This window comes from Syngnathus scovelli, chromosome 4 (assembly GCF_024217435.2).
Source record: "Syngnathus scovelli strain Florida chromosome 4, RoL_Ssco_1.2, whole genome shotgun sequence".
NCBI lineage: Eukaryota > Metazoa > Chordata > Actinopteri > Syngnathiformes > Syngnathidae > Syngnathus > Syngnathus scovelli.
Genome location: NC_090850.1, coordinates 13,072,501 through 13,095,903, shown reverse-complemented (window position 1 = coordinate 13,095,903; position 23,403 = coordinate 13,072,501). Strand labels below are relative to the sequence as shown.

The 23,403-nt window shown below is 40.4% G+C and overlaps 1 protein-coding gene and 1 long non-coding RNA gene across 2 annotated transcripts in view; one reads left to right on the top strand and one right to left on the bottom strand.

The window, feature by feature from the left end:
* The window catches only part of pde3b (phosphodiesterase 3B), a 39,505-nt gene that overhangs the window by 11,749 nt on the left and 4,353 nt on the right, over positions 1-23,403 (top strand). Inside the window, exons 2-15 of the mRNA XM_049718743.1 lie at positions 12,374-12,424; positions 12,733-12,981; positions 15,185-15,330; positions 15,968-16,068; positions 17,247-17,478; positions 17,556-17,647; positions 19,158-19,306; positions 19,378-19,512; positions 19,775-19,886; positions 20,139-20,252; positions 20,772-20,971; positions 22,357-22,560; positions 22,693-22,854; positions 23,320-23,403. The exon at positions 23,320-23,403 is cut by the window's right edge and continues 196 nt beyond it. Of these exons, the coding sequence (XP_049574700.1) occupies positions 12,374-12,424; positions 12,733-12,981; positions 15,185-15,330; positions 15,968-16,068; positions 17,247-17,478; positions 17,556-17,647; positions 19,158-19,306; positions 19,378-19,512; positions 19,775-19,886; positions 20,139-20,252; positions 20,772-20,971; positions 22,357-22,560; positions 22,693-22,854; positions 23,320-23,403 (2,031 nt within the window). The remainder of the gene's footprint in view (positions 1-12,373; positions 12,425-12,732; positions 12,982-15,184; positions 15,331-15,967; positions 16,069-17,246; positions 17,479-17,555; positions 17,648-19,157; positions 19,307-19,377; positions 19,513-19,774; positions 19,887-20,138; positions 20,253-20,771; positions 20,972-22,356; positions 22,561-22,692; positions 22,855-23,319) is intronic.
* LOC137840254 (uncharacterized) lies at positions 454-2,492 on the bottom strand. Its single transcript, XR_011086781.1, has 3 exons — positions 2,144-2,492; positions 1,867-2,055; positions 454-1,790 (listed from the first exon to the last, which is right to left on the bottom strand). It is a non-coding gene; the product is annotated as an uncharacterized lncRNA (long non-coding RNA).

The following is a 23,403-nucleotide window of genomic DNA, read 5'->3' as shown; positions in this document are numbered from 1 at the left end:
TCTCGACGAGTAAAACGCCATTGCTCAGACGATTTCTTATTGTTGAGTCATGAGCAAAAAATTTGAGTTACTAGCCCTAGCTATGTTGGCAGCAAATGTTACAACAAGATGCTAAAGCACAACGCAAGACGCCGTAGACAACCTAATAAAACTAGCATTGATGTTCCAGAAATTATAAGATAAGATAGAACTTTATTGATCCCACGATGGGCAAATTTGCTCGTTTCAGCAGCCCAGCATTGGAAAAAAGAAAACAATAGGAGAACAGTAATAGAATAAGTAAACACAGATATCCATAATAAGAATTCTGTATACAGCATACACAATATGCATATATGAGGGGAGGTATGAGCATGAGGGAGCTGTGGTAACAAGTTGCCTACTGTAGCACTACTTGCAAAAAAAAAAACAACTCAGTTTTAAGCAACTATATTTAAGCACAAACGGTGTGACCCGGTATAGCAGAATGAGTCAAAGTGACCCATCTGTTAGAAGTTAAGTTTTACCATAATCCCCAAAAAATTATCTGCGCTATGCTAGTTACATTTGTTACGCTAAGATAAGAAGGTCAACGTTGTCTGCAAATTCCATGTGTGTGGATTGCAAAAAAAAAAAAAAAGACCATGGATGCTGGTACATTGTGTTGTGGTTGATCATTCTGACGTCAAAGAACCCATTACATTTGCGTTGAGGACAAGCGATTGTCACAGAACGTATTAAACGATTGTAGTAAGTCAAGTACCACTGCATGACTACTCACTGCCAAAAGTGCGCCACCAGTCTTTTTAAAAACAGTTTGCCTTTCACCTATGAATGTTTCAATCTTGTTTGCAGTGCACTGCTCTTTTGTGACCTTGGCTTGCCTATATCGGCACTGAATTTGTATGCAAGGATCGAGTGGATAAATCATGGGCTTGAGATCACATATGAGCAGCAGGCAGCATGACACAGCTTCACAGATACTGAGGATTTGGCACAGGGTGCTGGGCTACTGACCACAAAAGTTGGCCTGGCATACACATGAATCAAAGGATGCATTACATTACTTGCAGGGTGGACATATGGAGGGTCTAATGTTAGAGTCACTTACGCACAAGATGCTACGTCATACAAAACCTCAGAGCAATAATTGCAGCCGTACATGAAGTCAGACAATATGTTGTAGAACAGAGGTCCCCATCCACCGGGCCGCGGACCAGTACCGGTCCGTGGGTCATTTAGTACCAGGCCACACAGAAAAAAATAAACTCAAAATGTATCAACAATCAATTAATTCAGGTCAAGACGCTCGTCCTGGTCACGTAACATGTTTCCCCAGTCGAGCCCGCAAAGCTACGGAGCAGATACTTAATGGTGAGTTTTATTTTTATGCGTATAAATTTATTATATATTTATATAAAGGCCGGTCCGTGAAAATATTGTCTGACATGTCACCGGTCCGTGACGCAGAAAAGGTTGGGAACCACTGTTGTAGAAGACAATAGTCTACCTCACTCAACTTCAATTCAGGTCTGTTGGTGAAAATTGGGCATTTAATTGACAAAAGTAGCAACTGGCAGTAAAGAAGGTATGCAAAGTACCTTTGCTCTTCTTGACTCCGATCAGTAAACCTATCACCTATCTATATATTTATTATTGTTGCAGGTGAGCGTAACTTTATTCAACGTCACTTGAGTCTCCTCCATCCTTTCTTAACCTGTTGTAGTGAGGAAAACGGGTATTTTCCTCACCCCAAAATCCTCTAAACCTGGTTGTCCAGTATCACCAACTCCAGTGTTTCCAGCTTGTGTCTGTACAATGCACAAACAGCAGTCAGAATCTCTGGCTTGTGCTCGAGGCATGTTAAGAAGCGGGAGCGATTCTGACCTTTACCTCTGCGAGCCAACCCAGGCCCACTCACTGTGATTGGGAGAGGAGGACAGGACTGCCTGAAACATGGCCTTTGTTGCTACGGAGTACATTACCAGATTCACAGTGATGAAATCACTCCTTTCAGCCATAAAGTTGTTGTCAGAAATCTACCGTGACTCTCAGGGCTGCTGTACTAATTTTTACCTTCAAAGTGACAAATTTCAATGTATGCCAGTTTGGAAATTAAGTGCATTGCATGCATGAGAAATCAAAAGCTTCTTCGTTCACTTACTTGTAAATGATTTACTTAATTACTGTCGCAGTCTCTCTCTCTTTCGTGCTATCTCTCGCTTCCACTTCCCTGTTAACTCCTCCTCTCAAGGCTCGCCTCTGATGGATGGCGTTTGTGTTCGCATGCTTGTTATTGGCCAGAGCTTCGGGGCTCAGGGCTTGTGTTTATGAGAGGAGCATGCACTGATTCCACGATAAAACCAGATGTTCCCTTACAAGGCTTTGAGTCCCTGATCTCGCGCTCATGTCCATATCAGGTATAACCTTCCTGTTGCTCTAATGCCCCCCCACTGCAGAGATCCAAAGTGCCTCACGTAGAACAAGAAACCTTGTAAAAAGCACAACCTTTCCTTTTGTCAGTGCAGAGGTTTGACAGTGTTGGTTTTTTTGTGATAATATTCTTACTTACTCTTGAATCCCCCTCCCCCAACCCTAGTTGACGTCACAGAATTGGTGTCTACCCATTTTTCACTCAAATTCATCATGGAATGAAGCACAGAAAGGGTTACTTGCACGATTCAGAAAATCTGTCTGGTCTGAGGCGGCCTGGGCACTGTTTCAATAGAAAACATTTGCAGTGAGATCACCTTTGTCCCCTGGCATGGATGGAGTCTTTGATAAACACTACATTTAAAAGCATTAGTGGAATTTGGCTAATTCTAAACGTAGAGATGAATACGATACATGTGTATTGTACACGGTGTTTTTATGACTTGATGGTCAGCGGCTCTTTTTTGCTCGCTTAAAACCAGGTGTACAGTACCGTTACTTGCCACATCACTAAAAAAAAAAAACCCACTGACCTCTCTTAACCAATCAGATCTCAGTCATCATGACCGTCCTCGGCCTGAGTTCTAGCACCAAATCTAAAGACCTTCTGAGGAATCGTTCTATTGCAACCACACGGCCTTAAAAAAGTGTCAAAAGCAACCACAGGGCGGAACCGGGTTGTTTCAGGGTAGAACCAGTCCAATGCAAAGGGATGATTCCATTAGGAAATTACAATTCTGTCTAATGACTAAGGTGAGGGGATGACCATCATGCATTTCACATTTTAATGTTCTACCCTACCTTTGGTAGTTATGGTCTTCACTTAACACCAAGGGTTGAAGCCTTTTGGAGTGTCACCAGTAAAGCCAAAGAAATATAATTGTTGATCATATGCTTGCCGAGCTAAACCCTTGTGAGTTGTTATATATTTAACACCTGTTGTTTCATTTTGGTAATAATTATTTTTGAACAAACATTTTCCTTTGATAGTGCAGTTTTCTTTAACCCATATGTCTGCTGCCTTTTCCAGAGGCTTTGCATCCTCCAGCTAAAAACTCAAGCAGACGCGATAGTCATGTAGAGCTGGGAGGTTAAAACAAAATTCGATTTGGAGTGTTGAGTATAAGGAAAATATAACATTTTCAATAGCGCAAAAAAATAAAAAAGAGGGTTATAACCTACGTTGGACGTTTTTATCTCACCACAATCTCGTTTTTATCAACCAGCTCTACTGGTATGTGCTATTTTCCCATCAACCCTCATGAGTTCAGACCAGCACAAAGTGGCCACAAAAATGTCTAACATTGCCCGTAAAAACAATTGAAATAGTTAGTTAATCTGTTGTCCACCTGCTTGCCATTCAATGCAGTTGTTAATATGTATTGTTTGGTGCAGTGCAAAAGTTGAAACTCTCAAGTGTTTTGTGCACCACTTTTTATTCCATGTAAAAATGACATTTTTGCTTAGAAGAACAATTGGAACTGCTCTGCAAATGCGTCATGCGTTCCCATCGTGGGTTTGGATGGCCAATCGCTGTGGTCCAGTGTGGCAGAAAGTGTAAGCTCAGAAAAAACTGTCAGAACCTATATATAGGGGCAGAAAATTATATGAGATTTTCCATGTTAACACAATAAAATAGAGAATGTTTACTCAACCGCTGTACCTTTCATTTGACAGTTACATTTGAATGTGTGGCTTTCAATTTAATAGGCACAGCCTCAAACAGCTCGTCTAAATAAATCCTCTCTAACTGGGCTATCCTCGAGCTGTTTGTGCGGTTATATTCTTCCATTTCCCTTCAATTTGTAGCTTTCGAGACAGCTCGCAATTCAATTAGCAGAGAAGAGAAACAGACACAAAGATGAACGCTCGTATCCCACTCAAATGCATCGTGGCGGTGTATTTACGCTTGGCATAATCCTGCAAGTAGCTTACAATGCCTGTTTTGGCAACACTGAGAGCCGCCTGCGGACTTTTGATGCAGCCTGCAAAAAGTTATGGGCGGTTTCAACATGAAACATACCATTGTGGTAAAAAGTTCATCACTGACGTCTAAAAGCCGACCTTAGTCAGATTGTGGCATTTATGTCGGCCTGTGTGTTGTACTTGTTGTTCTTGTAAGCCCCGCTGTGTCTGGTAAGTGTGAGTCAATGCTGAACTGAATTTTTGGCCTCTAGCAATGCTATAGTTATCAAATCACGATTTGATCGAAGAAGGCATAACGATGCTGGACTACTTCTTAAACCCACCTGCAGACATGAAGTTGAATTACTTTCTCGCATTGGAAAAGATTTCAACTGGCCTCTAAGGTTTTGTCCCACTGATGAATGCATGTCTGTTTTGTCAAAGTCTACGTACATGTTCTCCAGTTAGGTACCATTTTTATTCTGAGCATATCTGCAAATTTCTGAATCTGAATTTTGACTACGTGTACAGTACTATGCACAGTATGCAGAATTTGACGATTACGTAGATCTGTTATTCCAGCAGCTGTCAGACAGAAGCGCATTGAATAATATTCAAATTGAGTTCCAAAGGTCATTAAGTCAGTACGCTCTGAGCTGCCCGTTGGATGGCCATATCTATTTCAAGTTTGAAAACTGTTGCCAGAAAGTTCAGGTGACACCAGACTTGGTAAGAAGCTTGAGTGCAATGACAAATATACTAGTGATTTTTTTTATGCATTTAATTTTGGGTGTTTTCATTAAAAAAAAAAGAAACCTTGTCATCATTTTTAAAAAACTTTTAATAGTTTATCAACGTCAGCTGCACATTCCAAATGCATGTGTTTTTTAAACTTGTATCCAGACAGCTTGTACACTCATTTAAAGTAGCTTACATGTACATAACAGATTAAAGTAAACCCACTAATTGAAATATGTTAAGTTTAGTGTTGCTGAAAATACACAATCTCAACTAAAAGCAGCCCGAGACATCGATAGCAGAGGCAGGAAAGTTGCACATTGTGATAAAACCCAGGCCCAAAAGTAAGGGGAGTGGGGGTTTCCTCTTGGACGTCTGGTGTCTCATTTCAATACAGTACATGCTTTTAACGGTTAGTAGCAGCCAAGGAAAGATAGCAGGGTATGAATATTGTACAAATGCCACGGCAGTAGTGGCACAGAGTTTAGAAAAATGCAGCAAGTAATTTTTTAAAATTCTCTTAACAGCGTGCAAAGTTCATAAATATCCACACTCTCTCTTTTATTGTCACCCTTTTCCTGTCTTTGTTGCAATCCATTACTTAATTGACAATACTGCCATGTTTTTGTGGTTCAGAAATGCAGTACGTGGAACTCCATAACCTGATATAGGGTTGCAGTTTTTCTCGCGCCGCTAGATACGTGGTGTTAAATTACTCGGTGTACAGCAAAGAGTCTCCAACTGGATGTTTTTGAGAGGTTTAAAGTTGCAGGACGTGGCCCCAAAACGTTTCTAAATTTTATGAGGTTATCGTTGGAAAGCTTGTTAAAGACAGAAACTGTCAACATATAATAATAGTGTGTGACAAGTATAAAAGACGATCTTCATTCCTTACACAACTTGGATGGACTTGGAATTTTAGAACAAGGGCAGCAAAGATGTGGAACTGCAAACTTGATAGCGAGAATTCTTTGGATGCCGATATTATCAGCAGCAGTGTATATTAAACTCATTGGAGCTATTCCAACTAGGACAAATAGCATGTCCAAAGTAATGTTTTGGACGGCTTCTGAAAGTTGACTAGGGGGTGACATTTTGCTTACTTATTTTCCCTTGTCAAAGATTTTTCACGAACCTGCCAGGTTACCCTGCAGTCACTTGGAGGCCTTGAACGTCTTATTTATACAAACCTTCAATCATGTTAATTACATATCGATTTCACTGGGAAGATGTAGAGATGGAAGAATGGACGACATTGTCTTCCTGACAATTTTGTGGGTATATTAATCTGTTCCCTCACATGACATGTAGTCATCAGACTAGGAAATAGGTTGGCACACAAAAACAATTACCTATGCGCAGAAAAAAACTGCAGATTAACATGGCAGTCATCATAATTTGGAGGGTGAAGTCTCGGGTTCATTTCCAGGGCTCTATGACTGGAGAAAAAATACACTTCCTGTTCTTGTTTCCTGTTTGGGGGCTAATGAACATTCATTGGCGTCACACTTTCCAGACAACTGCCTGTAGAGTGCTCTGAACGCTTACTTATACGATCAGCGAGTTATAAAAAAAATAAAAAGATAACACCGATCCAATCGAGAAGCCCTTCCACTTTTATGTTTTTGCAGATTCACTTTAGAAGTCATTCTATATGTTTATGCTATGTTCAAAACAGAGACAAAGTATCTTTTGTTTCTTGAGTGAATTTTTTTATTGTGGGATACGACCGTTGCTGTGCCACACCACAACATAAAAGACGAGAAGGAAAAATGCATGAATTTTGATTCAACAAAATCTCATAGAGGGCAACCAAAATTTGTGACTATTGACTGTTGAAATTAGGAGGATTTGGTGGATTGTTAATCCCAAAAAGTTATCTACATAATCGATTATCAAAGATCATTTTTGAAAAATTGCATAATCGATAACTCGATATAATTTTTGCACCACCACACATTTTATGGATTTTTTTATATTGCATTGTCTAAACTTTAGAATTCAGTTTCAAATTTCAGTTTGCACATTTCTTAGCGGACTTGGCAACTTTTACATGCTATATGTACTGAAACAAACATAAAGCCTTATAGGTGTGCTAATCTCACCAATAAACTGCACTCGTGTACAAATGTTCAAACGTTTTGAGGCCACTTTTCATGGAAAACACTAAATTGCCTGGGTGACCCCAAACTTTTGAACGGTAGTGTAACTATCACATATAGCAATGAATTATTTCTACATAGTATATTCATATTTATACCCGATTTATATAATTTTGTAGCATTGTATGTATTTTTTTAACCTCCCCTTGAACACAGCAAGTGATTTACACTTTTTCAATGCATTATCATAAGTACGTGAATGAACATCTTGACGTAGACACACCTTTGCTTTTTATGAGGTCTTATCTTTAATTTTTTAAAGTCACTAGTGCTCCTGAAGTTATCCTTGTCATTACTTGTATTCAAAGGAGTGTTTTATTGAGGCTAGAGTATTTATTACATTGGTTGGTTGTAAACTTGAATTGCCTGACATTAACAAACTGAGTTAAGTGTTGCGCATCTACAATTTAACTTTAATGATGCATTCTTCATTTATCATTAAAGAGTGAAGCATTTTTTTCTCCATTTGTGTTGATGTAATACTTGTACACTTATGTGCAGGTGTGGACATAAAAATTTTGGCGTGGTTTTCAGATGAGCACCCGAGGTTGTTATTCGGTCCCTTTTGTTTTTAATGATGGTAAATATAAAGATTAACAGCACATCTGGGTATACTAGTCAAGTATGCCCTGCTTTTCTTTTGATTTGATTTTGCATGTGTCAGCAGTGCAAGCCAACAAGAACAGAGACTTTTCTTTCGTGTTGCCAACCTAAATATATTGTCACTGTAATCAGTGCCTTCTCTGACCGCCCTAGCAACTATTTAAAAAAAAAAAAAATCACATCAACACCAACTGTGGTCCACATTGTTGTGACTTCTAATTTGACTTGGACTTCTCAACTCCAGGCACTGAGTTGCAATGCCAGACGTGTGGCTGCAATACACTTGAAACGCAAACGCGCAGTGAGGCAATTGAATTTGGCCCACATGTGACTATTTTCAGTCTCCATGCTGCTGATGTGAAAATGTTCAAGCATTCCCTGTCTGCATACTAAACGTTTGGTGACAGACACCTAGATTGCCAATTTAGAATTATTATCTGACACATTTTTTTTTTAACCTGATTTGACTCCCATCCAGAATCTCAGCACAAAATGTTTTCAACCTTAGGGTCTCATTTTATTGAAATGAATTGAACATTATTTGTAAAGATTTGTTTTCCGAATGTTAGAAAACTCGTAGGCAATATGAATAAAAATTTATTGAGAATGTGGTGCATAGGCATGGTACTTCCTTCTTTCATAACACTGTTGGCCGGCAAGTCAGTGTTTTAGCACTTTGCTTTATGACATGACTCATACTGGCAAGTTCAAGCTTCAGCATCTCACATAAGTGAGCACATGGCTCATATTTTCATAAATAACATCGTGTCTTTCCATTGGACAACACAAGAGAAATGACACTAAAATGTAAAGTAGTCAGTATGCAGGTTGTATAACGGTGTCAATTGACTGTTTCCCCCAAATTAACTCAACACAGCCATTCTGTGTAAAGTGCAGGCAACAAATGTGAGTGCACTCTTAAGTGAAACTGTCCAAATTAGGCCCGATTAGCTATTTTGCCTATCTAGTCTTGTGGAACAAAAAAACACAAAGAGACAAACCGCAGAGCTCTCGTCAGTTTCTATGTTGTCTTCCATATTTTTTTTTTGTTCCTTCCTGTGACTGTGCGTGTCTTGGCAGCCAGAGCTCAGTCCTCATTATCAGCGCGGGTCGCCGCAGACTGACGTCAGCATGGGTACCTCCATACAAATGTCCTGCCTGCCATTGATACCTTTTCTCTGGCCCACCCTCCCGGCTCCTGCTCACACACGCTCTAGTTAGCATGTTTTTATCAGTTTGCGCAAGGTCCATTCTCTCACACCACAGTGCTACAGCCTCGCCAATATGACACACAGGTGCAACTAGCCGGCCATCTTATAGCTTGCTCAAATTTATTTACGACTTCTCTCAAGTTGAGTGCTTTCTTTTTTCAATGTCCTGCTTTTATGCTCGAAGCCCAGAATGTTTTTGTTGAATTTTTTTGGGTGCTTCCCTCAACGTCCTCCACATTTGATTGTGTTGCTCCAATGCACATATGGGCTTAGTATGTAGTGAGAGGAAAGCACGTCAGTTAGAGCCGTTGACAAGTTTGTTTATGACTTCGGAATGCAAGCATGTCCTTGAACATCAAAATGTGTTTGGTGTGAAAAGTATTGTATTGTTGTTATGCAAGCATGTTGGCATGTGACAACAGCTTAGTTGGCTGTCACCTCATCTATACCATCATGTCATGTTGTCACAACATCACTGAAGAAAATATCTTCTATTCATTGAAAGACAACCCACCCCGTCGGTTTTTTTAGAATTGTTTTCTTGTAGCACATACATTAAGCTATGTGTTTTGACCTGCGTGGCAATGATGGCACCGGCCAATCCATTCCAGCAACAATTCCTAAAGACACGAGGAAGCGAATTGTTCCACTGAAAGATGTACCGTCCTTGAGTTATCAATCTGATATTGATACTGACTTGGTATCGATGGTTTTGTAACATTTTGATTCCTTCTGTCTCCACCATGGAGCACTGTTTTATTTACTGATGCACAGAGTCCACAATGGGAGAAAAAGTACAGCACCTTCGCTCATCAATGAAAAGCGCTTTCTCACTTTTGTCTACATTCTGCACATTGAAAATGAAGACAAAATGTTTCTTGTCCTCTTGTTTCTCACGACTTTGATATTGTGATAGCAACGTAGCTGCTTCATTTACGCTATGAGGAACTCCTCCTTCTCTGACTCAAAAAAAAAAAAAAAAAAAAAAGCATGATCAGGCTAAGGTGTCCTTTTAGTTTACCCAAAACGCTTATGAGTCTAAAATCTAGATGGATGGCATATAATTGAAAAGCTCAGTTTAAAATATATTCTTTTTCTGTAGTTGCGCTCTGAAATTGTGTTTTCATCACAAACAGCGCTTCTTCCCTTGTTGATGTCCTTGGCTTCTCATCTACCGGCTTATTCCAGATCCACCATGTTGCTCCGCGGACAACAACCCTTCTCGGTCCTCTGGCCAAGTGGTCATCTTTCGCCATCTTGTTGTCATGGGATTTTTTTCCTCTCCCACCCTTTAACTGGCCTCTGTCAGGTTGCTATGGCAGTGCTTATTTGCCATATTAAATGTTTGGCAGCAATGTCCAGATTCTGATGAAAAACACCCAACATGCCACTTTAATTAATGAAGCAGCACCTGATTAGAGATGGGATTGTGCCACTCTATGGAACAATCTGGTCTTGTGTTTGTCACATGCAGCAGAAAAATTAAATTTGTATGTTAATTTCATTTTCATTTTTGTCACATTTGTGTCCAGTTATTTTAGTTAGAGCCCTCTCCTTCATTTTCTTTTTTACAATCTATTTTACAATTCGAATAAAATCCAAATCATAACATTTTCACGTATTAATTTCGTTCGCTCTCATTAAGGCATTGATTCCCAGTGACGCATTAGTATGCTGTGCCTGAGAAGTTGTATTTGTCTGAAAATACACATTTATTTACAAAATATAATTTATTTTTGTTGCTGCTCTATCTCAGCTTCTTAGTGACAGGCAGAGCAATTGAGACGCACTAGCTGTCCATGGCTTGAGATCCAATTAATTTACGTGTTAACAAGATGGATGGATGTTTATACAACAGAATAATAGCGTTGCATTCAACAACTACTCATCATTAAGGTCAAGATCATAAATATTTCAGTACTGTGTATATAATACTTTAGTGAGATTTCTGTTTTGAGAGGTGCCGCGAGATTATTCTCAGATAAAATATGTCAATAAAGGATGGGAAAAAAACACTGCACTAAACGGATAAGCAAACGTGTGTGCCTTGCCCTCTTGCGGCTGGGAGAGGGAAGCTGGATTTCATCTGGTATTTTGAGCACTTTGAATCTACGTACTTACAGGCCTGCAGTTAAGACAGCGAAATATTGCTGAAATTTCAGACAATTCGGCAACGTCTTTGTAAAAGTGATTTTATAAATGATTAAGTTTTCTAGAAAAACTGGAGATGGATCAGCATCGAATTTAATTAGTCCGGCACAGCTGCACTTTAAATCAGATATTTTATTTGTCATATATCTTATTTTGCTGTTGCTTGTTGAAACCCTATTACAGACAGTGAGGCACCTGAGAAACATATTTCAAAGGTTTTACTGAATAAATCCCTTGCAGTTAAAGTCTAATTTGATTGAAAACAAATTTGGTTTGAGTGTTACTCAAATTAAATTAACAGGGTTACAATTCACAAATCAATGCTAATGGGAGAGTTTTTGTCCAACACTTGGCTATGCTAGCTGTTTTAGCTGCTATGCTAAATTGTCAAGAACAAACTTGGCTATTTGATTAAAAAAGATAATCCAAATTTTGCATTGGTACACATGGAATTGAGAATGAAGTCATTTCAGTGGGTGTTAAAAAGTTATTTGGTTATTGATATAATATCCCAGAATCACTTTTAGTACACGTACACAACTAACTACGTAGTTGAAATTCCATGGTGGAGGACATAAAATGACCTCTAATTCTAGAACGACCCACATATTTTTCTCATAGTCTCATGAAACTTCAGTTTGCATTTCAAAGAAAGAAAAACCTGATAAATCATATATTTTGACGACAATGTTTGAGTGTTACATTCCATGAAAATGTCTATGTCTTAAGTCATAATCGAGGCAGAGCAGATTGGGTCATTTGAGGCCCTGCGGTGTTGTGTTACGCAATTCTGACTGTATTTTGTTCTGGAGCGCAAGCGCTGTTTGGTTACCAGCAGATAGCATGGAAATACGGCCGACTGACGTAGTTGCCGTCAGATAAGATCTCTCTGCTTCATTGTAGATGTGGCGCTGTGGTTTCAGTGGTTTACTTTTCTTCCCCAGTCTGCTTTCAGTAAGGCAGCAAGCATTAGCATACCTGCTGTGGGAAGTAAATCATGCTGTGCATCAAATCCACCATGTAAACTCATACTACACTGTGTATTTAGATAACACGGAGAATGGACTAACAGAAGTGACCTTGCAGGGCCTCACTGTGAAAATCTCCAATGTAGTCTTTATTTTAGCTTGCAAGGTTTACGCTGCCTGCTGTGAACATATTTCTAAGAATGTTTGTGACTCTCCTTTTCAGATGATCCTTTGGGACTGGGATCTAAAACACTGGTACAAACCACAGTATCAGGTCAGTGTAGTTCTTTGCATATGCAGATACAGTATCAAACATGCTAATTGACCCCTATAACCTTGCTCAAGTCATATTCCTTGGGATTTTTTTTACAACGTTATGACTTAACTTTCTAAATGATTCCCATGAGAGTACATTGTTTTCAAATGAGGCATTTGTGTACAATGATCAATTAAAGTGTAGTGATGGTCACATGCATATTGCACTATGGGACTTGAACTGTGTTAGCTTTTCTTCCAAACACGTATGCGTTGTCATAAATCTCTGGCAATGCCTTGACTCTCCTCCCCCTTAATGCATGTCAGGGCGCGGTGAGCGGCAATGGCGTTGACCTGTCAGTCATCAACGAGGCCAGGAACCTAGTGTCAGAACTGTTGATGGATTCGTCCTTGTCGCCCCACGCTGTCTCAACCCTGCATAGTGTCTCCAGCCTCATGGGGACCTTCTCAGGGTCGTGTCGCCCCCGCGTCAACCCTTTTACCCCTTTCCCTGGCTTTTACCCCTGTGACGAGGTGGATGACTCAGTAGAGAGGAGTGAACGCAAAACCATTAAGGTGGGTATACATACGCATTAGGAAAATTAATTTGCAAAAGTCGAATGGCTTTCAGTTGAGCGCACATCTAAGCCGTGGCAGAACAATTCTAAATACTTTATTTTTATTTTGACAAAATCATTTCCTGGATTACCTCCCCCTTGACCTCAGTTCAGGTGAACTGTTAAACAAATAAAATCACGCAAAATATGTTTAACCGGATCTTGCTAATACACAACCTCACCAGTTTGGTAGAAATTGCCAATTTGTAGGGTTTTTTTTTTCAATATTTAGTTTTTGCATAGTCCTCCTGCAGGTAAATATATAGTGCCGTAATTTCCGGACTATTCGCCGCGACTTTTTTCCAAAATTTTGGACCCTGCGATTTATAGTCAGGTGCGGCTTATATAAGATTTTTTTCGTGATTTTTGTGATGACTTGGTCACTTTTACTCTTAACACTATAATATACAGTAAAAGCTACAAAACAAACTGACAAATAACTCGTTTTCAAATCAGACGAGTAAAAACTGGTCAAATATTAAAAAAAAAGATATTATTAAAAGTGAAGACAATTTGCAATTCTAGTAATGACACACGAATTCGAAGCACAATTTGTCTTCGCAGGCCACATAGAATGATGTGGCGGGCCGTATCTGGCCCCCGGGCCTTGAGTTTGACACCTGTGCTCTAAACCCTTTCTCTTACTCTGCCATGTCACTCAGAGATTACACAAAGCAGTGGCGCTGTTTGGACCATCTGCATTGTATTAAAACCCAATCAATCAGCATTTAAATTCAATTCTTCTGACATTTTGCTCACCAAAAACAAGTTGTAATGAATGTGAACTTTTAATGCATTTTATTCAGAAGGTTACTTTGAACCTTAAACGGCGGCGCGGCGTACTTATGGATTTTTACGGCCTCCGGCCTCCAGGGCGCGCTCTAGCAGGAAGCAAGAGTAAGACAGGCGAAGAAGAGATAATGCGCCGAAGAAGACGTGCTAGTTTGTGTTTACATTTCGCGCATCACGCAGAACGCGATCAAGACGGACATTACTGAAAGGAAGCTTTTATACACAAACCGTCATTATGGGGGACAAAAGAAATGCATATGATGCCGCTTTTAAGCTATACATGTTGCTCGCTAGGTTAATGTAATTTAGCGCTTCGTGCATGAATAAGATTAGCATGAACAGACCCTCTTCACACTCGAAGAAATGCATAAAACCGACGACAAAAGAGAGACTGAGAAAGTGTGAGGCGAAGGATATCTAACGCTATTCCAATCGGACACTAAGGAGGAAGACTTCGATGGTTTCAGTGCACAGGAGGAAGATGAAGACAGCTCTTTTTTTACTTTTACTGCTATGTTTTTTTTAACCAGCCCTGTTAGTGCTGTGCTACCGTGTTGCTGCTGTGTTGCTGCTGTGTTACCGGCGCGTCACCGCCGCGTCTCAGTGACTTTGCTGTGTTACTTTCGTGTTGCTGCGGTATTACTGCCGCGTCACAGGCAGTGTTTGGAAAGAAATGTTAAGGTATGTTATTAAAGCTTTAAAAAAAAACTTTCTGTCTCCAGTCTTTCTTTGCTAATAACTCGCGTGTACACTTCCGCGTTGCTGCGGTACTACTGCTGCGTCACAGGCAATGTTTAGAAAGACATGTTCAAGTATGTTATTAAAACGTTAAAAAGGCTTTCTATGTACTGTCTTTCTTTGTAAAAAACTCGTGTGCATGTGCGGCTTATAGACCGGTGCGGCTTACGTAAGAAAAAAACTGAAATATCCCTAAATTTTAGCTGGTGCGGTTTATAATCCGGTGCGGTTTATAGTCCGGCAATTACGGTAATACAGTATAACCTAACCCAGTGGTTTGCAAACATTTTATACCAAGTGCCACCTGAAAATAAGAATTAGCAAGTAGCGCCATCATGACCAACATTAGAATACAGAAGCTCAGTAGATCTAAATGTTCTTCAAAAATGAGATAGAGGGTTTTTATCCTTAAAAGTATATTTAAATATATTTCATTGTAAGCGCTGTTTGCCAAGTCACATTCCTTGATGCATTTGGCAAATAAAAGTTCTGATCAAGATTCTGATCAATAATATTGTGAGCTTCTGTCACGGTACGCAGTTTGAACTTAGGCACTGCTCCTAAACATGAGAAAGTTTTATAGGTGCATTAATATAATATGTATATATACTAAACATCATTTACTCTTACAGGGTTTGAACAGCAGAAACAGCCTCCCTACTCCTCAGCCCAGGCGGAGTTCTACCTCCTCTTCAGTGCTGCCTCCTCTCGACACACATTCGTCACGGTGGGAACGTAACACCGGCAAGAGATCCCACCCTGACCTTAACTTAATTAGGTATCAACACTTTGCTCTTGTCACACTGTCAGCCATATTTCTGCACACCCAAACAAAACACTCTTTTGCAGCTCCCTTCACTTTCTCTAAATTCCGTACAATTGAACAAATATGGGATGTAAATTTGTATTGAATCTTTTGTGGTGTCACTGGTTTGCTCGCTGGGTGAAACTGATGTTAATTAATTACATTGCAAATATTCTGTTAACACTACTAAACATGTCTACAGGTATGTTGTAAAACAAACAGCTCTATTCTTGAGATTCTTAAATTGTTCTATGAATATTAAATGTATGTCTTGCCAAACATAAGCTATCACAAACTTTAACGGTACTGGTGTATACCAGTGTAAACACACCTTAAAGGTATATTTTTTAATTATTTGGAAACTGTCTGACAAGACATCCCTCAGCAGGGAAGTGCTTAAACATTCTTCACAGTGGATTTAGTTGTGGCTTTAAGTTTTCCGTGAAGACCTATAAGGTAAGTGAAAATAACATGAAATCATACAACTGTAGTAACTATCTTCCTCCACAAGATGCCAGTATTGCACTTCTCCATCTTAATAGCTATACCGCAATTGTGCTGAAGTGCAAGAATGACAGTTCACAATATGTGTTTATTTTGTTGTGTCCAGCTCAGGACTGTCAAATGGGCCAAATGCAAACCTGCTCACCATTCCCAAGCAGAGGTCTTCTTCTGTCACCCTTACCTACCACGCAGGGTCCAGGAGAGCAGGTGGGATCCAGTTGCCCAAAACGAAACATACTTACAGTTATAGGTTAGACAGTGCACCGGGTACATTCAAGGACTGCCTACACAAAGCGTCGACAACTATGCAGACGAAGCAGCCACCATCACTCAAATAAACAGACACCAAGGTCCCACCTGATGGCGCCAAAGTGATACGTTAAATGTTTTTGCCTGAGCTCAAAGACATCTCATGGCAAAGACTTTGAGCACTAGGTTTCCAAGTATAATTTTGTTCTCTTTTAACTTAATTTATATTCTAATTTCTTCATTTAGTTCCTTACTTGCCACAGGGACTTGCCATATTTTCTGCACTATAAGGCGCACTGGATTATAAGGCGCACCTTCATTGAATTTTTTATTTGAGAAATTATTTCATATATAGGGCGCACCAGATTAAAAGGCGCATAGAATAGAACCGACTGCATCAAACTGGGGTTGACTAGGGTTGCGGTATGCATCCACTAGATGGTGCTGTGCTAATGGGAATGTCAACCCAGTCAATGAGGTAACGTCCAGCTCCCTTTCCGTATGAAAGTGACACGGTTTGGTTTCTTACTTGGTCCAGTAACCCCACTCATTTTTGCTGGTCATAAACTTTCTTTAGTTTAAAAGAAAAAAGCGAGTGCGTGCGGTGATGCTTAATGCGTTGATTAGCTTGTTGGCTTTGATGCCGAGCTTGCTGCAGTGAGGGGGGGGGGCGGATGGTTCACTGTGACTGCCTCCCAATAGCTTTACATGTATGTCAATCAAGCGATTCTAGCCTAAAGAAAAATGTTTTTCTTTAAATGTCATACGATCGACCAGTAGTAGCTTACTTCGGTGACGCCCCTGACCACAGTTGCTGTAATGCTGAAAGCGATGCGACCTTGTAATTTACTAGTCGTACTAAAACGTACTGAAACATTTTGGCAGAGTGCTGTGTACAACCAGTATGGATCAACAAATTCATCAATTGATCCATATATAAGGCGCTCTGCATTCTAAGGCACACTGGTTTTTTGAGTAAATTTTAAGTTTTTAAATTTGAAAAATACGGTAGCATTTAAGATATACTCTGGTGCAGAGCATCTTTACTCGCCAATCGAATATTTCCTGTATGCAGTCCCTGACAAATACACTCAACTTGTTTTGACTAATGAACCCTTTTGTCTTGCCCTCATCAGGGACCTCTCCTAGTCTGAGCCCCGTCACTTCTCCCAGCCACAGTCCTTCGTTTGTAAACACAGGTTCAACATCCTCCCTGGTCACTCGGTCGCCTGTGGAGTTCCCAGACACAGCGGACTTCCTGACAAAGCCAAGTGTCAACCTGAACCTGCACAAGCCTTTGGGCTATTCGCTCAGTTCATGTGACTTCCAGCAGGCATTCCGCAGCTCCACTTTACCTGTTTGCAACAGGTAAAAAAATACTAGGAACTTCCTGCTCATAATTGTTTAATTATAGTCATGCATGAGGCTTGACTTGTCCACACCAGCTGCGGGCGTCAGATGTCAAAGGGAGTTTCCAGTAGCGATTCAGGGGATCTTCATCAGCCCCTTCTCAGCGAGGCCCAACACAGGCGCTCAGGTATATAAAATTACATCTGTTAATAGACTAACGTCTATATGTGTATGTGCATATATCTCAGGAATGGGTAACTTAAATGATGATGATCATCAGCGCGACGAGAGTAGCCTCAAGAACCATGCAGTTTCTCATGTATTTTTTTCATTGAACCAACGTATATCTGATTTATTACCGTATTTGCCGGTGTATTGGTCGACCTTTTTCGATCCAAAATCGACCCAAAAAAATCGACCTCGACTTATACACCGAGTCATAAAATTTAACTTCGTATTCATAGCTTCAAATGTGATGGTAACCAAGGCCGTTTCTCATGCATCTCATTGTGCGTTGCACTTAGAAAATTTGAACCGGGCGGCGTGCGCGAGTGCGCGGCCCGCTGGAAGTCGAATGAGGCTCAGCGATCTCCTCCGCGGTGCTTATAAACAGCCGATCCGCTCGGCGGGGGCTATTTTCGGCCACTTGGCGCGTGCGCACGGCCTCCCGGATGTGCCGGGCAGGTGCGCGAGCTCGCCGGCCGCTGGAAGTCGAATGAGGCTCCGCGATCTCCTCCGCGGTGCTTATCAACAGCCGATCCGCTCAGCGGGGGCTATTTTCGGCCACTTGGCGCGTGCGCACGGCCTCCCGGATGTGCCGGGCGGGTGCGCGAGCTCGCCGGCCGCTGGAAGTCGAATGAGGCGCCGCGATCTCCTCCGCGGTGCTTATAAAGTGCCGATCCGCTCGGCTTGGAGCTATTTCCGGCCTCCCGTTGGTGCCGGGCGGCGTGCGCGAGCTCGCCGGCCGCGATCTCCTCCGCGGTGCTTATAAACAGCCGCATGCGCACGGCCTCCCGGAATTTGAACACATTTCGTCAATAAATTTCTCATATTGAATTTTGAAGTTTAATATAATGCAACAATTGAGCTCGACTTATACAAAGGATATATCATAAAATCGTAAATTTCTGTCGAATTTTAGGGGGTCGACTTATACACCGAGTCGACCTGTACACCGGCAAATACGGTATATGTTATTTATGGTAACACATTTCTCAATTCATATATAAAAGCTTCTGCTTTCAACTAAGTGTTTGAACTCTCAAAAGAATTACACACCTTGATGGTCTTTTTAATCCAGTACAAAGGGCTGCTGTGGATTAGAGTTACACCATTTGAGGATGGCGTAAAAAAAACTGCTGAGGAGCAACCCAAAATTAAGTGCTTTTTATTTTTAATTAGGCCTTTTCTTGTAGTCTTGAACAATATAAGATTCTGTGTAAGCACAACGAATAAATTTCTGCCTCCTGGTGGTGAATAGTGATATTACAACTTAAAACTGCGCAGTGGACCCTTGCTCTTCAAGGGATATAGGAATATTGAAAAAAAACTGCAATTATATGAATTCCCGAGTGTGTGTTCACGTGTTTGTGTCTGTCAAAACTTTGTATCAAAAAGCGATTGAAGAATGAATTGTAGATTTTTTTTTTTAAAGAATGAATTGCAGATTTTTTTTTTCTTTTTGTGGGACCTTGCAGACGAAGGGCCAGAGTTCTTAGGGGAGCCTTCAATCAGGGAGGAGAGCATGGAAGCAGATCTACCTGGAGAAACTGAGAGCACAGTGAAGCAACGGGAAACTGAGAAGGAACATAGCCCCAGCACAGAGAAGCAGACTCAGGAATTGGGGGTCAGTAAGATGACAGCAAGCATAACAATCCCCGCAATGAAATACAATAATGGTTTATTGGTCCACTCCAGCGTGATCAGGAGTTTCGACTAGACACGATGCTGGAAGACCACGAGGGCCTCATGGAGAAGATGAATACTTGGAATTTCCAGATTTTTGACCTGGTGGACAAAACGGGAGGAAAGACAGGAAGAATACTCAGCTATGTTAGTACCCTGATACAAACATTTTCTCTTGTGTGTTTTTGTTGTACCCTGTGGTGGTCCCCCTTCCTGATAAATATATTAATACTGTTTGTTTCCATCAGCACATCTGTTAAGTCATTTGTTAATGCTTGGCTGATTTGTAGCTGAAACCAACACATTGACAAACAAAGCAGATTTGAATGTTTATGCATTGCATGCGCAAGCGATTGACGGATGGTGGCGTTGATGTTTGTTTCAGTAAAGCTCGTCTGTATTTCCCCAGGTGACTTACACCCTTTTCCAGGATACGTGTCTGTTTGAAATATTCAAGATCCCTGTGAGAGAGTTCATGACATACTTCTTTGCCCTGGAAAATGGCTACAGGGACATTCCCTGTGAGTGTTCACACTGCGCTAGTCCTCCAGAAAATTTCAAGATTCATTTTAACTGTTTGTTCTCGTGTCATCAGAATGTGCTCACACTGCGCTAGGCCTCCAGAAAATTTCAAGATTCATGTTAACTGTTTGTTCTTGTGTCATCAGAATGTGCTCATGTCTTGCTGTATGAGCTCAGTAGCCCATTGTGTTGCAAAGTTGCACGCATTGCCAAATGCCGTCAATTTACAGCATTGGATTAAATGCCCGCAGATCATAACAGAGTCCATGCTACTGATGTGCTCCACGCTGTCTGGTACCTGACCACTCGACCAATCCCCGGGTTCCAGCAGATCCATAGTGAGCATGTGACCGGAAGTGACACAGGTGAACTTAAACTGAGTTCCCCGTAGCAAATACCGGTACTATGAAAGAAGCCTCGAGTAATCTGACAGGCACGATCTGGCCGACTTCTGCCTTGTCAGCATTTGGAATTACTTTTTTTTATTGGAAATAACCTTTTAATATTTTACAATGTTTTACATTATTTTGCAGAACTTTTTTTGTGATCAAGGGCCACATTAGATTTTTTTAAGTGAGCAGATAGTCAAATTATTTGTAAGTGTTGTTTAAAAAAAAAAAAAGTTGAAAATGTCTATGTAAAATAGTTGTCATTGGGTTTTTTTTGCTGTATTTGACAAATCTAATTATAATTAGGTATATTTAGCGGTAAACTTGATTTTGATCATATGTTATAAATATAAAGGACTATTTAATTTCCTAAATAAATGGAGAATACAGCTGAATTAATGCATTATAAAATGAAAAATGTGTCTTTGGTCATGTCTTAAACGTTTCTAACAAAGATTACGGCTTTAATAAATCTATAAACACTCTGTGTTCCAGACTCAGACAGTGGGATCTCTCCTGGCAGGATATCCTACGCCTCGTCTAAGTCCTCGACCATATCAGATGACAGCTACGGCTGCCTGGCTTGGAACATCCCAGCTCTGGAGCTCATGGCCCTATATGTAGCAGCTGCAATGCACGACTATGATCATCCTGGTCGCACTAATGCCTTTTTAGTTGCCACTAATGCTCCTCAGGTAAACCGATTGGGCTGATTCAAGTTTACATGTCTTCAGAAAAGTTAAGGTTATACACATACATTTTAATAGCTCATTGAAGCTATGTTTTTTTTATTGTTCAATTCATACTCCCATAATCCGGTACAGCCAAATATAAATAGGGAACCTGAATAAGTAACTATTGGAGGGAGTCCTCTTGGAATCATTTTAGTGGTGGTGTCATTTCTGATTGCTGAAGATCAAAATCATATCAAGAAATCGTTTTTCTGGTGTCATTTCTGATGACTGAAAATCAAAATCATATAAAAAAAAACTCTGCAGACTAACATTTTATTCCCAACTGATGCACCCTCCTACCAAAAAAAAAAAAAAACGAACCCTTGAGCCAACTTGCGCACTGCACCTTACGCCACACGGCACTGACTGGTTACATAATCTGCCTCTCCTGTTTTTAATCAATTATACAGTGTAACTACACTGTTTCTCTCGTCAGGTGTTTGGTGTCCTAAAGAAACCTCACAGCGATGCTCACGTTTACGGTTTAACCATATAGTCGTTATTAACCTGACATGCCTTTTCTTTACGCGCCTCTGACTCAAAGTCAAGCTGTTTTGTGTTGTCGTAAAAATGCTGTTACTCTCCCCTTGCTCCTCAAACAACTTGGCACTAAGTCTACACTCTACTGTCAGGAAGATCACAGAAAACCACATGTAAAAAAATATTGAAATTGGCATGGAAGAGTGGAACATGGGTTAAAGAAGCACCCAGTACCGATTAACCTAATAAAAAGAGGTGTCCCTTTAATTGTGAAATATGTTACTCAAAGCACACTCCATTGTTATGAGATAGAGTCCACATGTTCAGTGTCTCTCTAACACTTGGACGCAAAACTTGATGAGGTCAGCTAGTATGTGCCCCTGTTCAAATAGCAAAGTGGGTTAAGAGCAAAGAGAAGGAACCCTGAACCTATTGATCACTGATGATTTTGACATACATGTCTGGCAAAAGATCGTTGGTGCTGGAAAGTGCCTATCGAAATTTCTTGCTTCAGTAACTCCGGTTGCAATGCAACGCATTTTATCGTCTTTTGTTAAAGTAACTCTGTTTAACCCTAAATAAATTACACATTTTCTGGTAGGCTATTCCTAACAAATTTCTTGTCTTTCTAGCAGAAGCTTGAAGGTTTTGTGCTGACATGGACTGATATAGGAAATTTATATCAAAATAATTTCTGAAGGGTGCAGCAGACGTAACGAAGCTCATTACCAACAAAACACTAAACATACAGTGAAACGTGGTGCTGGTAGCATTATATCGATTAGAATATCTTCAATTTTATTTTGTCAGATTACATAGTAGTTTTCTACTCTCACCTTTGGCTTTTCCCCTCATGTGCAATGCAGGCGGTGTTGTACAACGATCGCTCCGTGCTGGAGAATCATCACGCTGCGTCCGCCTGGAACCTGTACCTATCCCGACCAGAGTTCAACTTTTTGGTCAACCTCGATCATGTGGAATTCAAGCGCTTTCGCTTTCTAGTCATTGAGGCTATTCTAGCCACAGACCTCAAGAAGCACTTTGACTTCCTAGCTGAGTTCAATTCCAAGGTCAGTACCTGATAAGAATTGCTAATTTAATTTATATTTATTTAATTTAGTTGACGTAATTAAACCATTAAGAATGTTACGGATAGATGATGCAAATGGCTTTAATGAGTCTCCTGTCTGTTTGATTTCAAGGTCAATGATGTGAACAGTCCAGGAATTGACTGGACCAATGAGAATGATAGATTGCTGGTGTGCCAAGTGTGTATCAAGCTGGCAGACATCAACGGACCAGCCAAAGTCCGCGATCTTCATTTGAAATGGACTGAAGGCATTGTCAATGAGTTTTATGAGCAGGTATACAGTCTGCATGCTTTCCTGTTAACCCAGCATCTTTGAGCTACATGGTCAGAGTCATGGAAAAAAAAAAAATAAACAGACCTGTAACAAAGTGCTGTCAATAGGATAAAAATGTAAGCCTGTTACAAACTAATCTTTTCGGAATCAATTATCCTCTTGTTTATTCCATTGACTACTCATGGAGCTCCTCAAACTCATTCATTGCCAACCAATTTCAGACACTCCAGACCACTTGAACAACAGCAAAAGAATGTGTACATAAATACCGTCCTCGTATTGAATGTCTGGATTCTTAAAAGCCAAAGATATGACATCAGCAGTGAATGAGTTTTGATCATATCATTAAAATGTCCCATTTTTTTATCTAACTTGAATGTTAAGCATTTAAAGTGCATCTCTCTCAGTGTATTTGAAGTATGAAAACTCGGCACTAGCTATACTTTTTTTTTTTTTTACTTGCAGGGTGATGAAGAAGCAGGCCTGGGCTTGCCCATTAGCCCCTTCATGGACCGCTCTTCCCCACAGTTGGCAAAGCTGCAGGAGTCC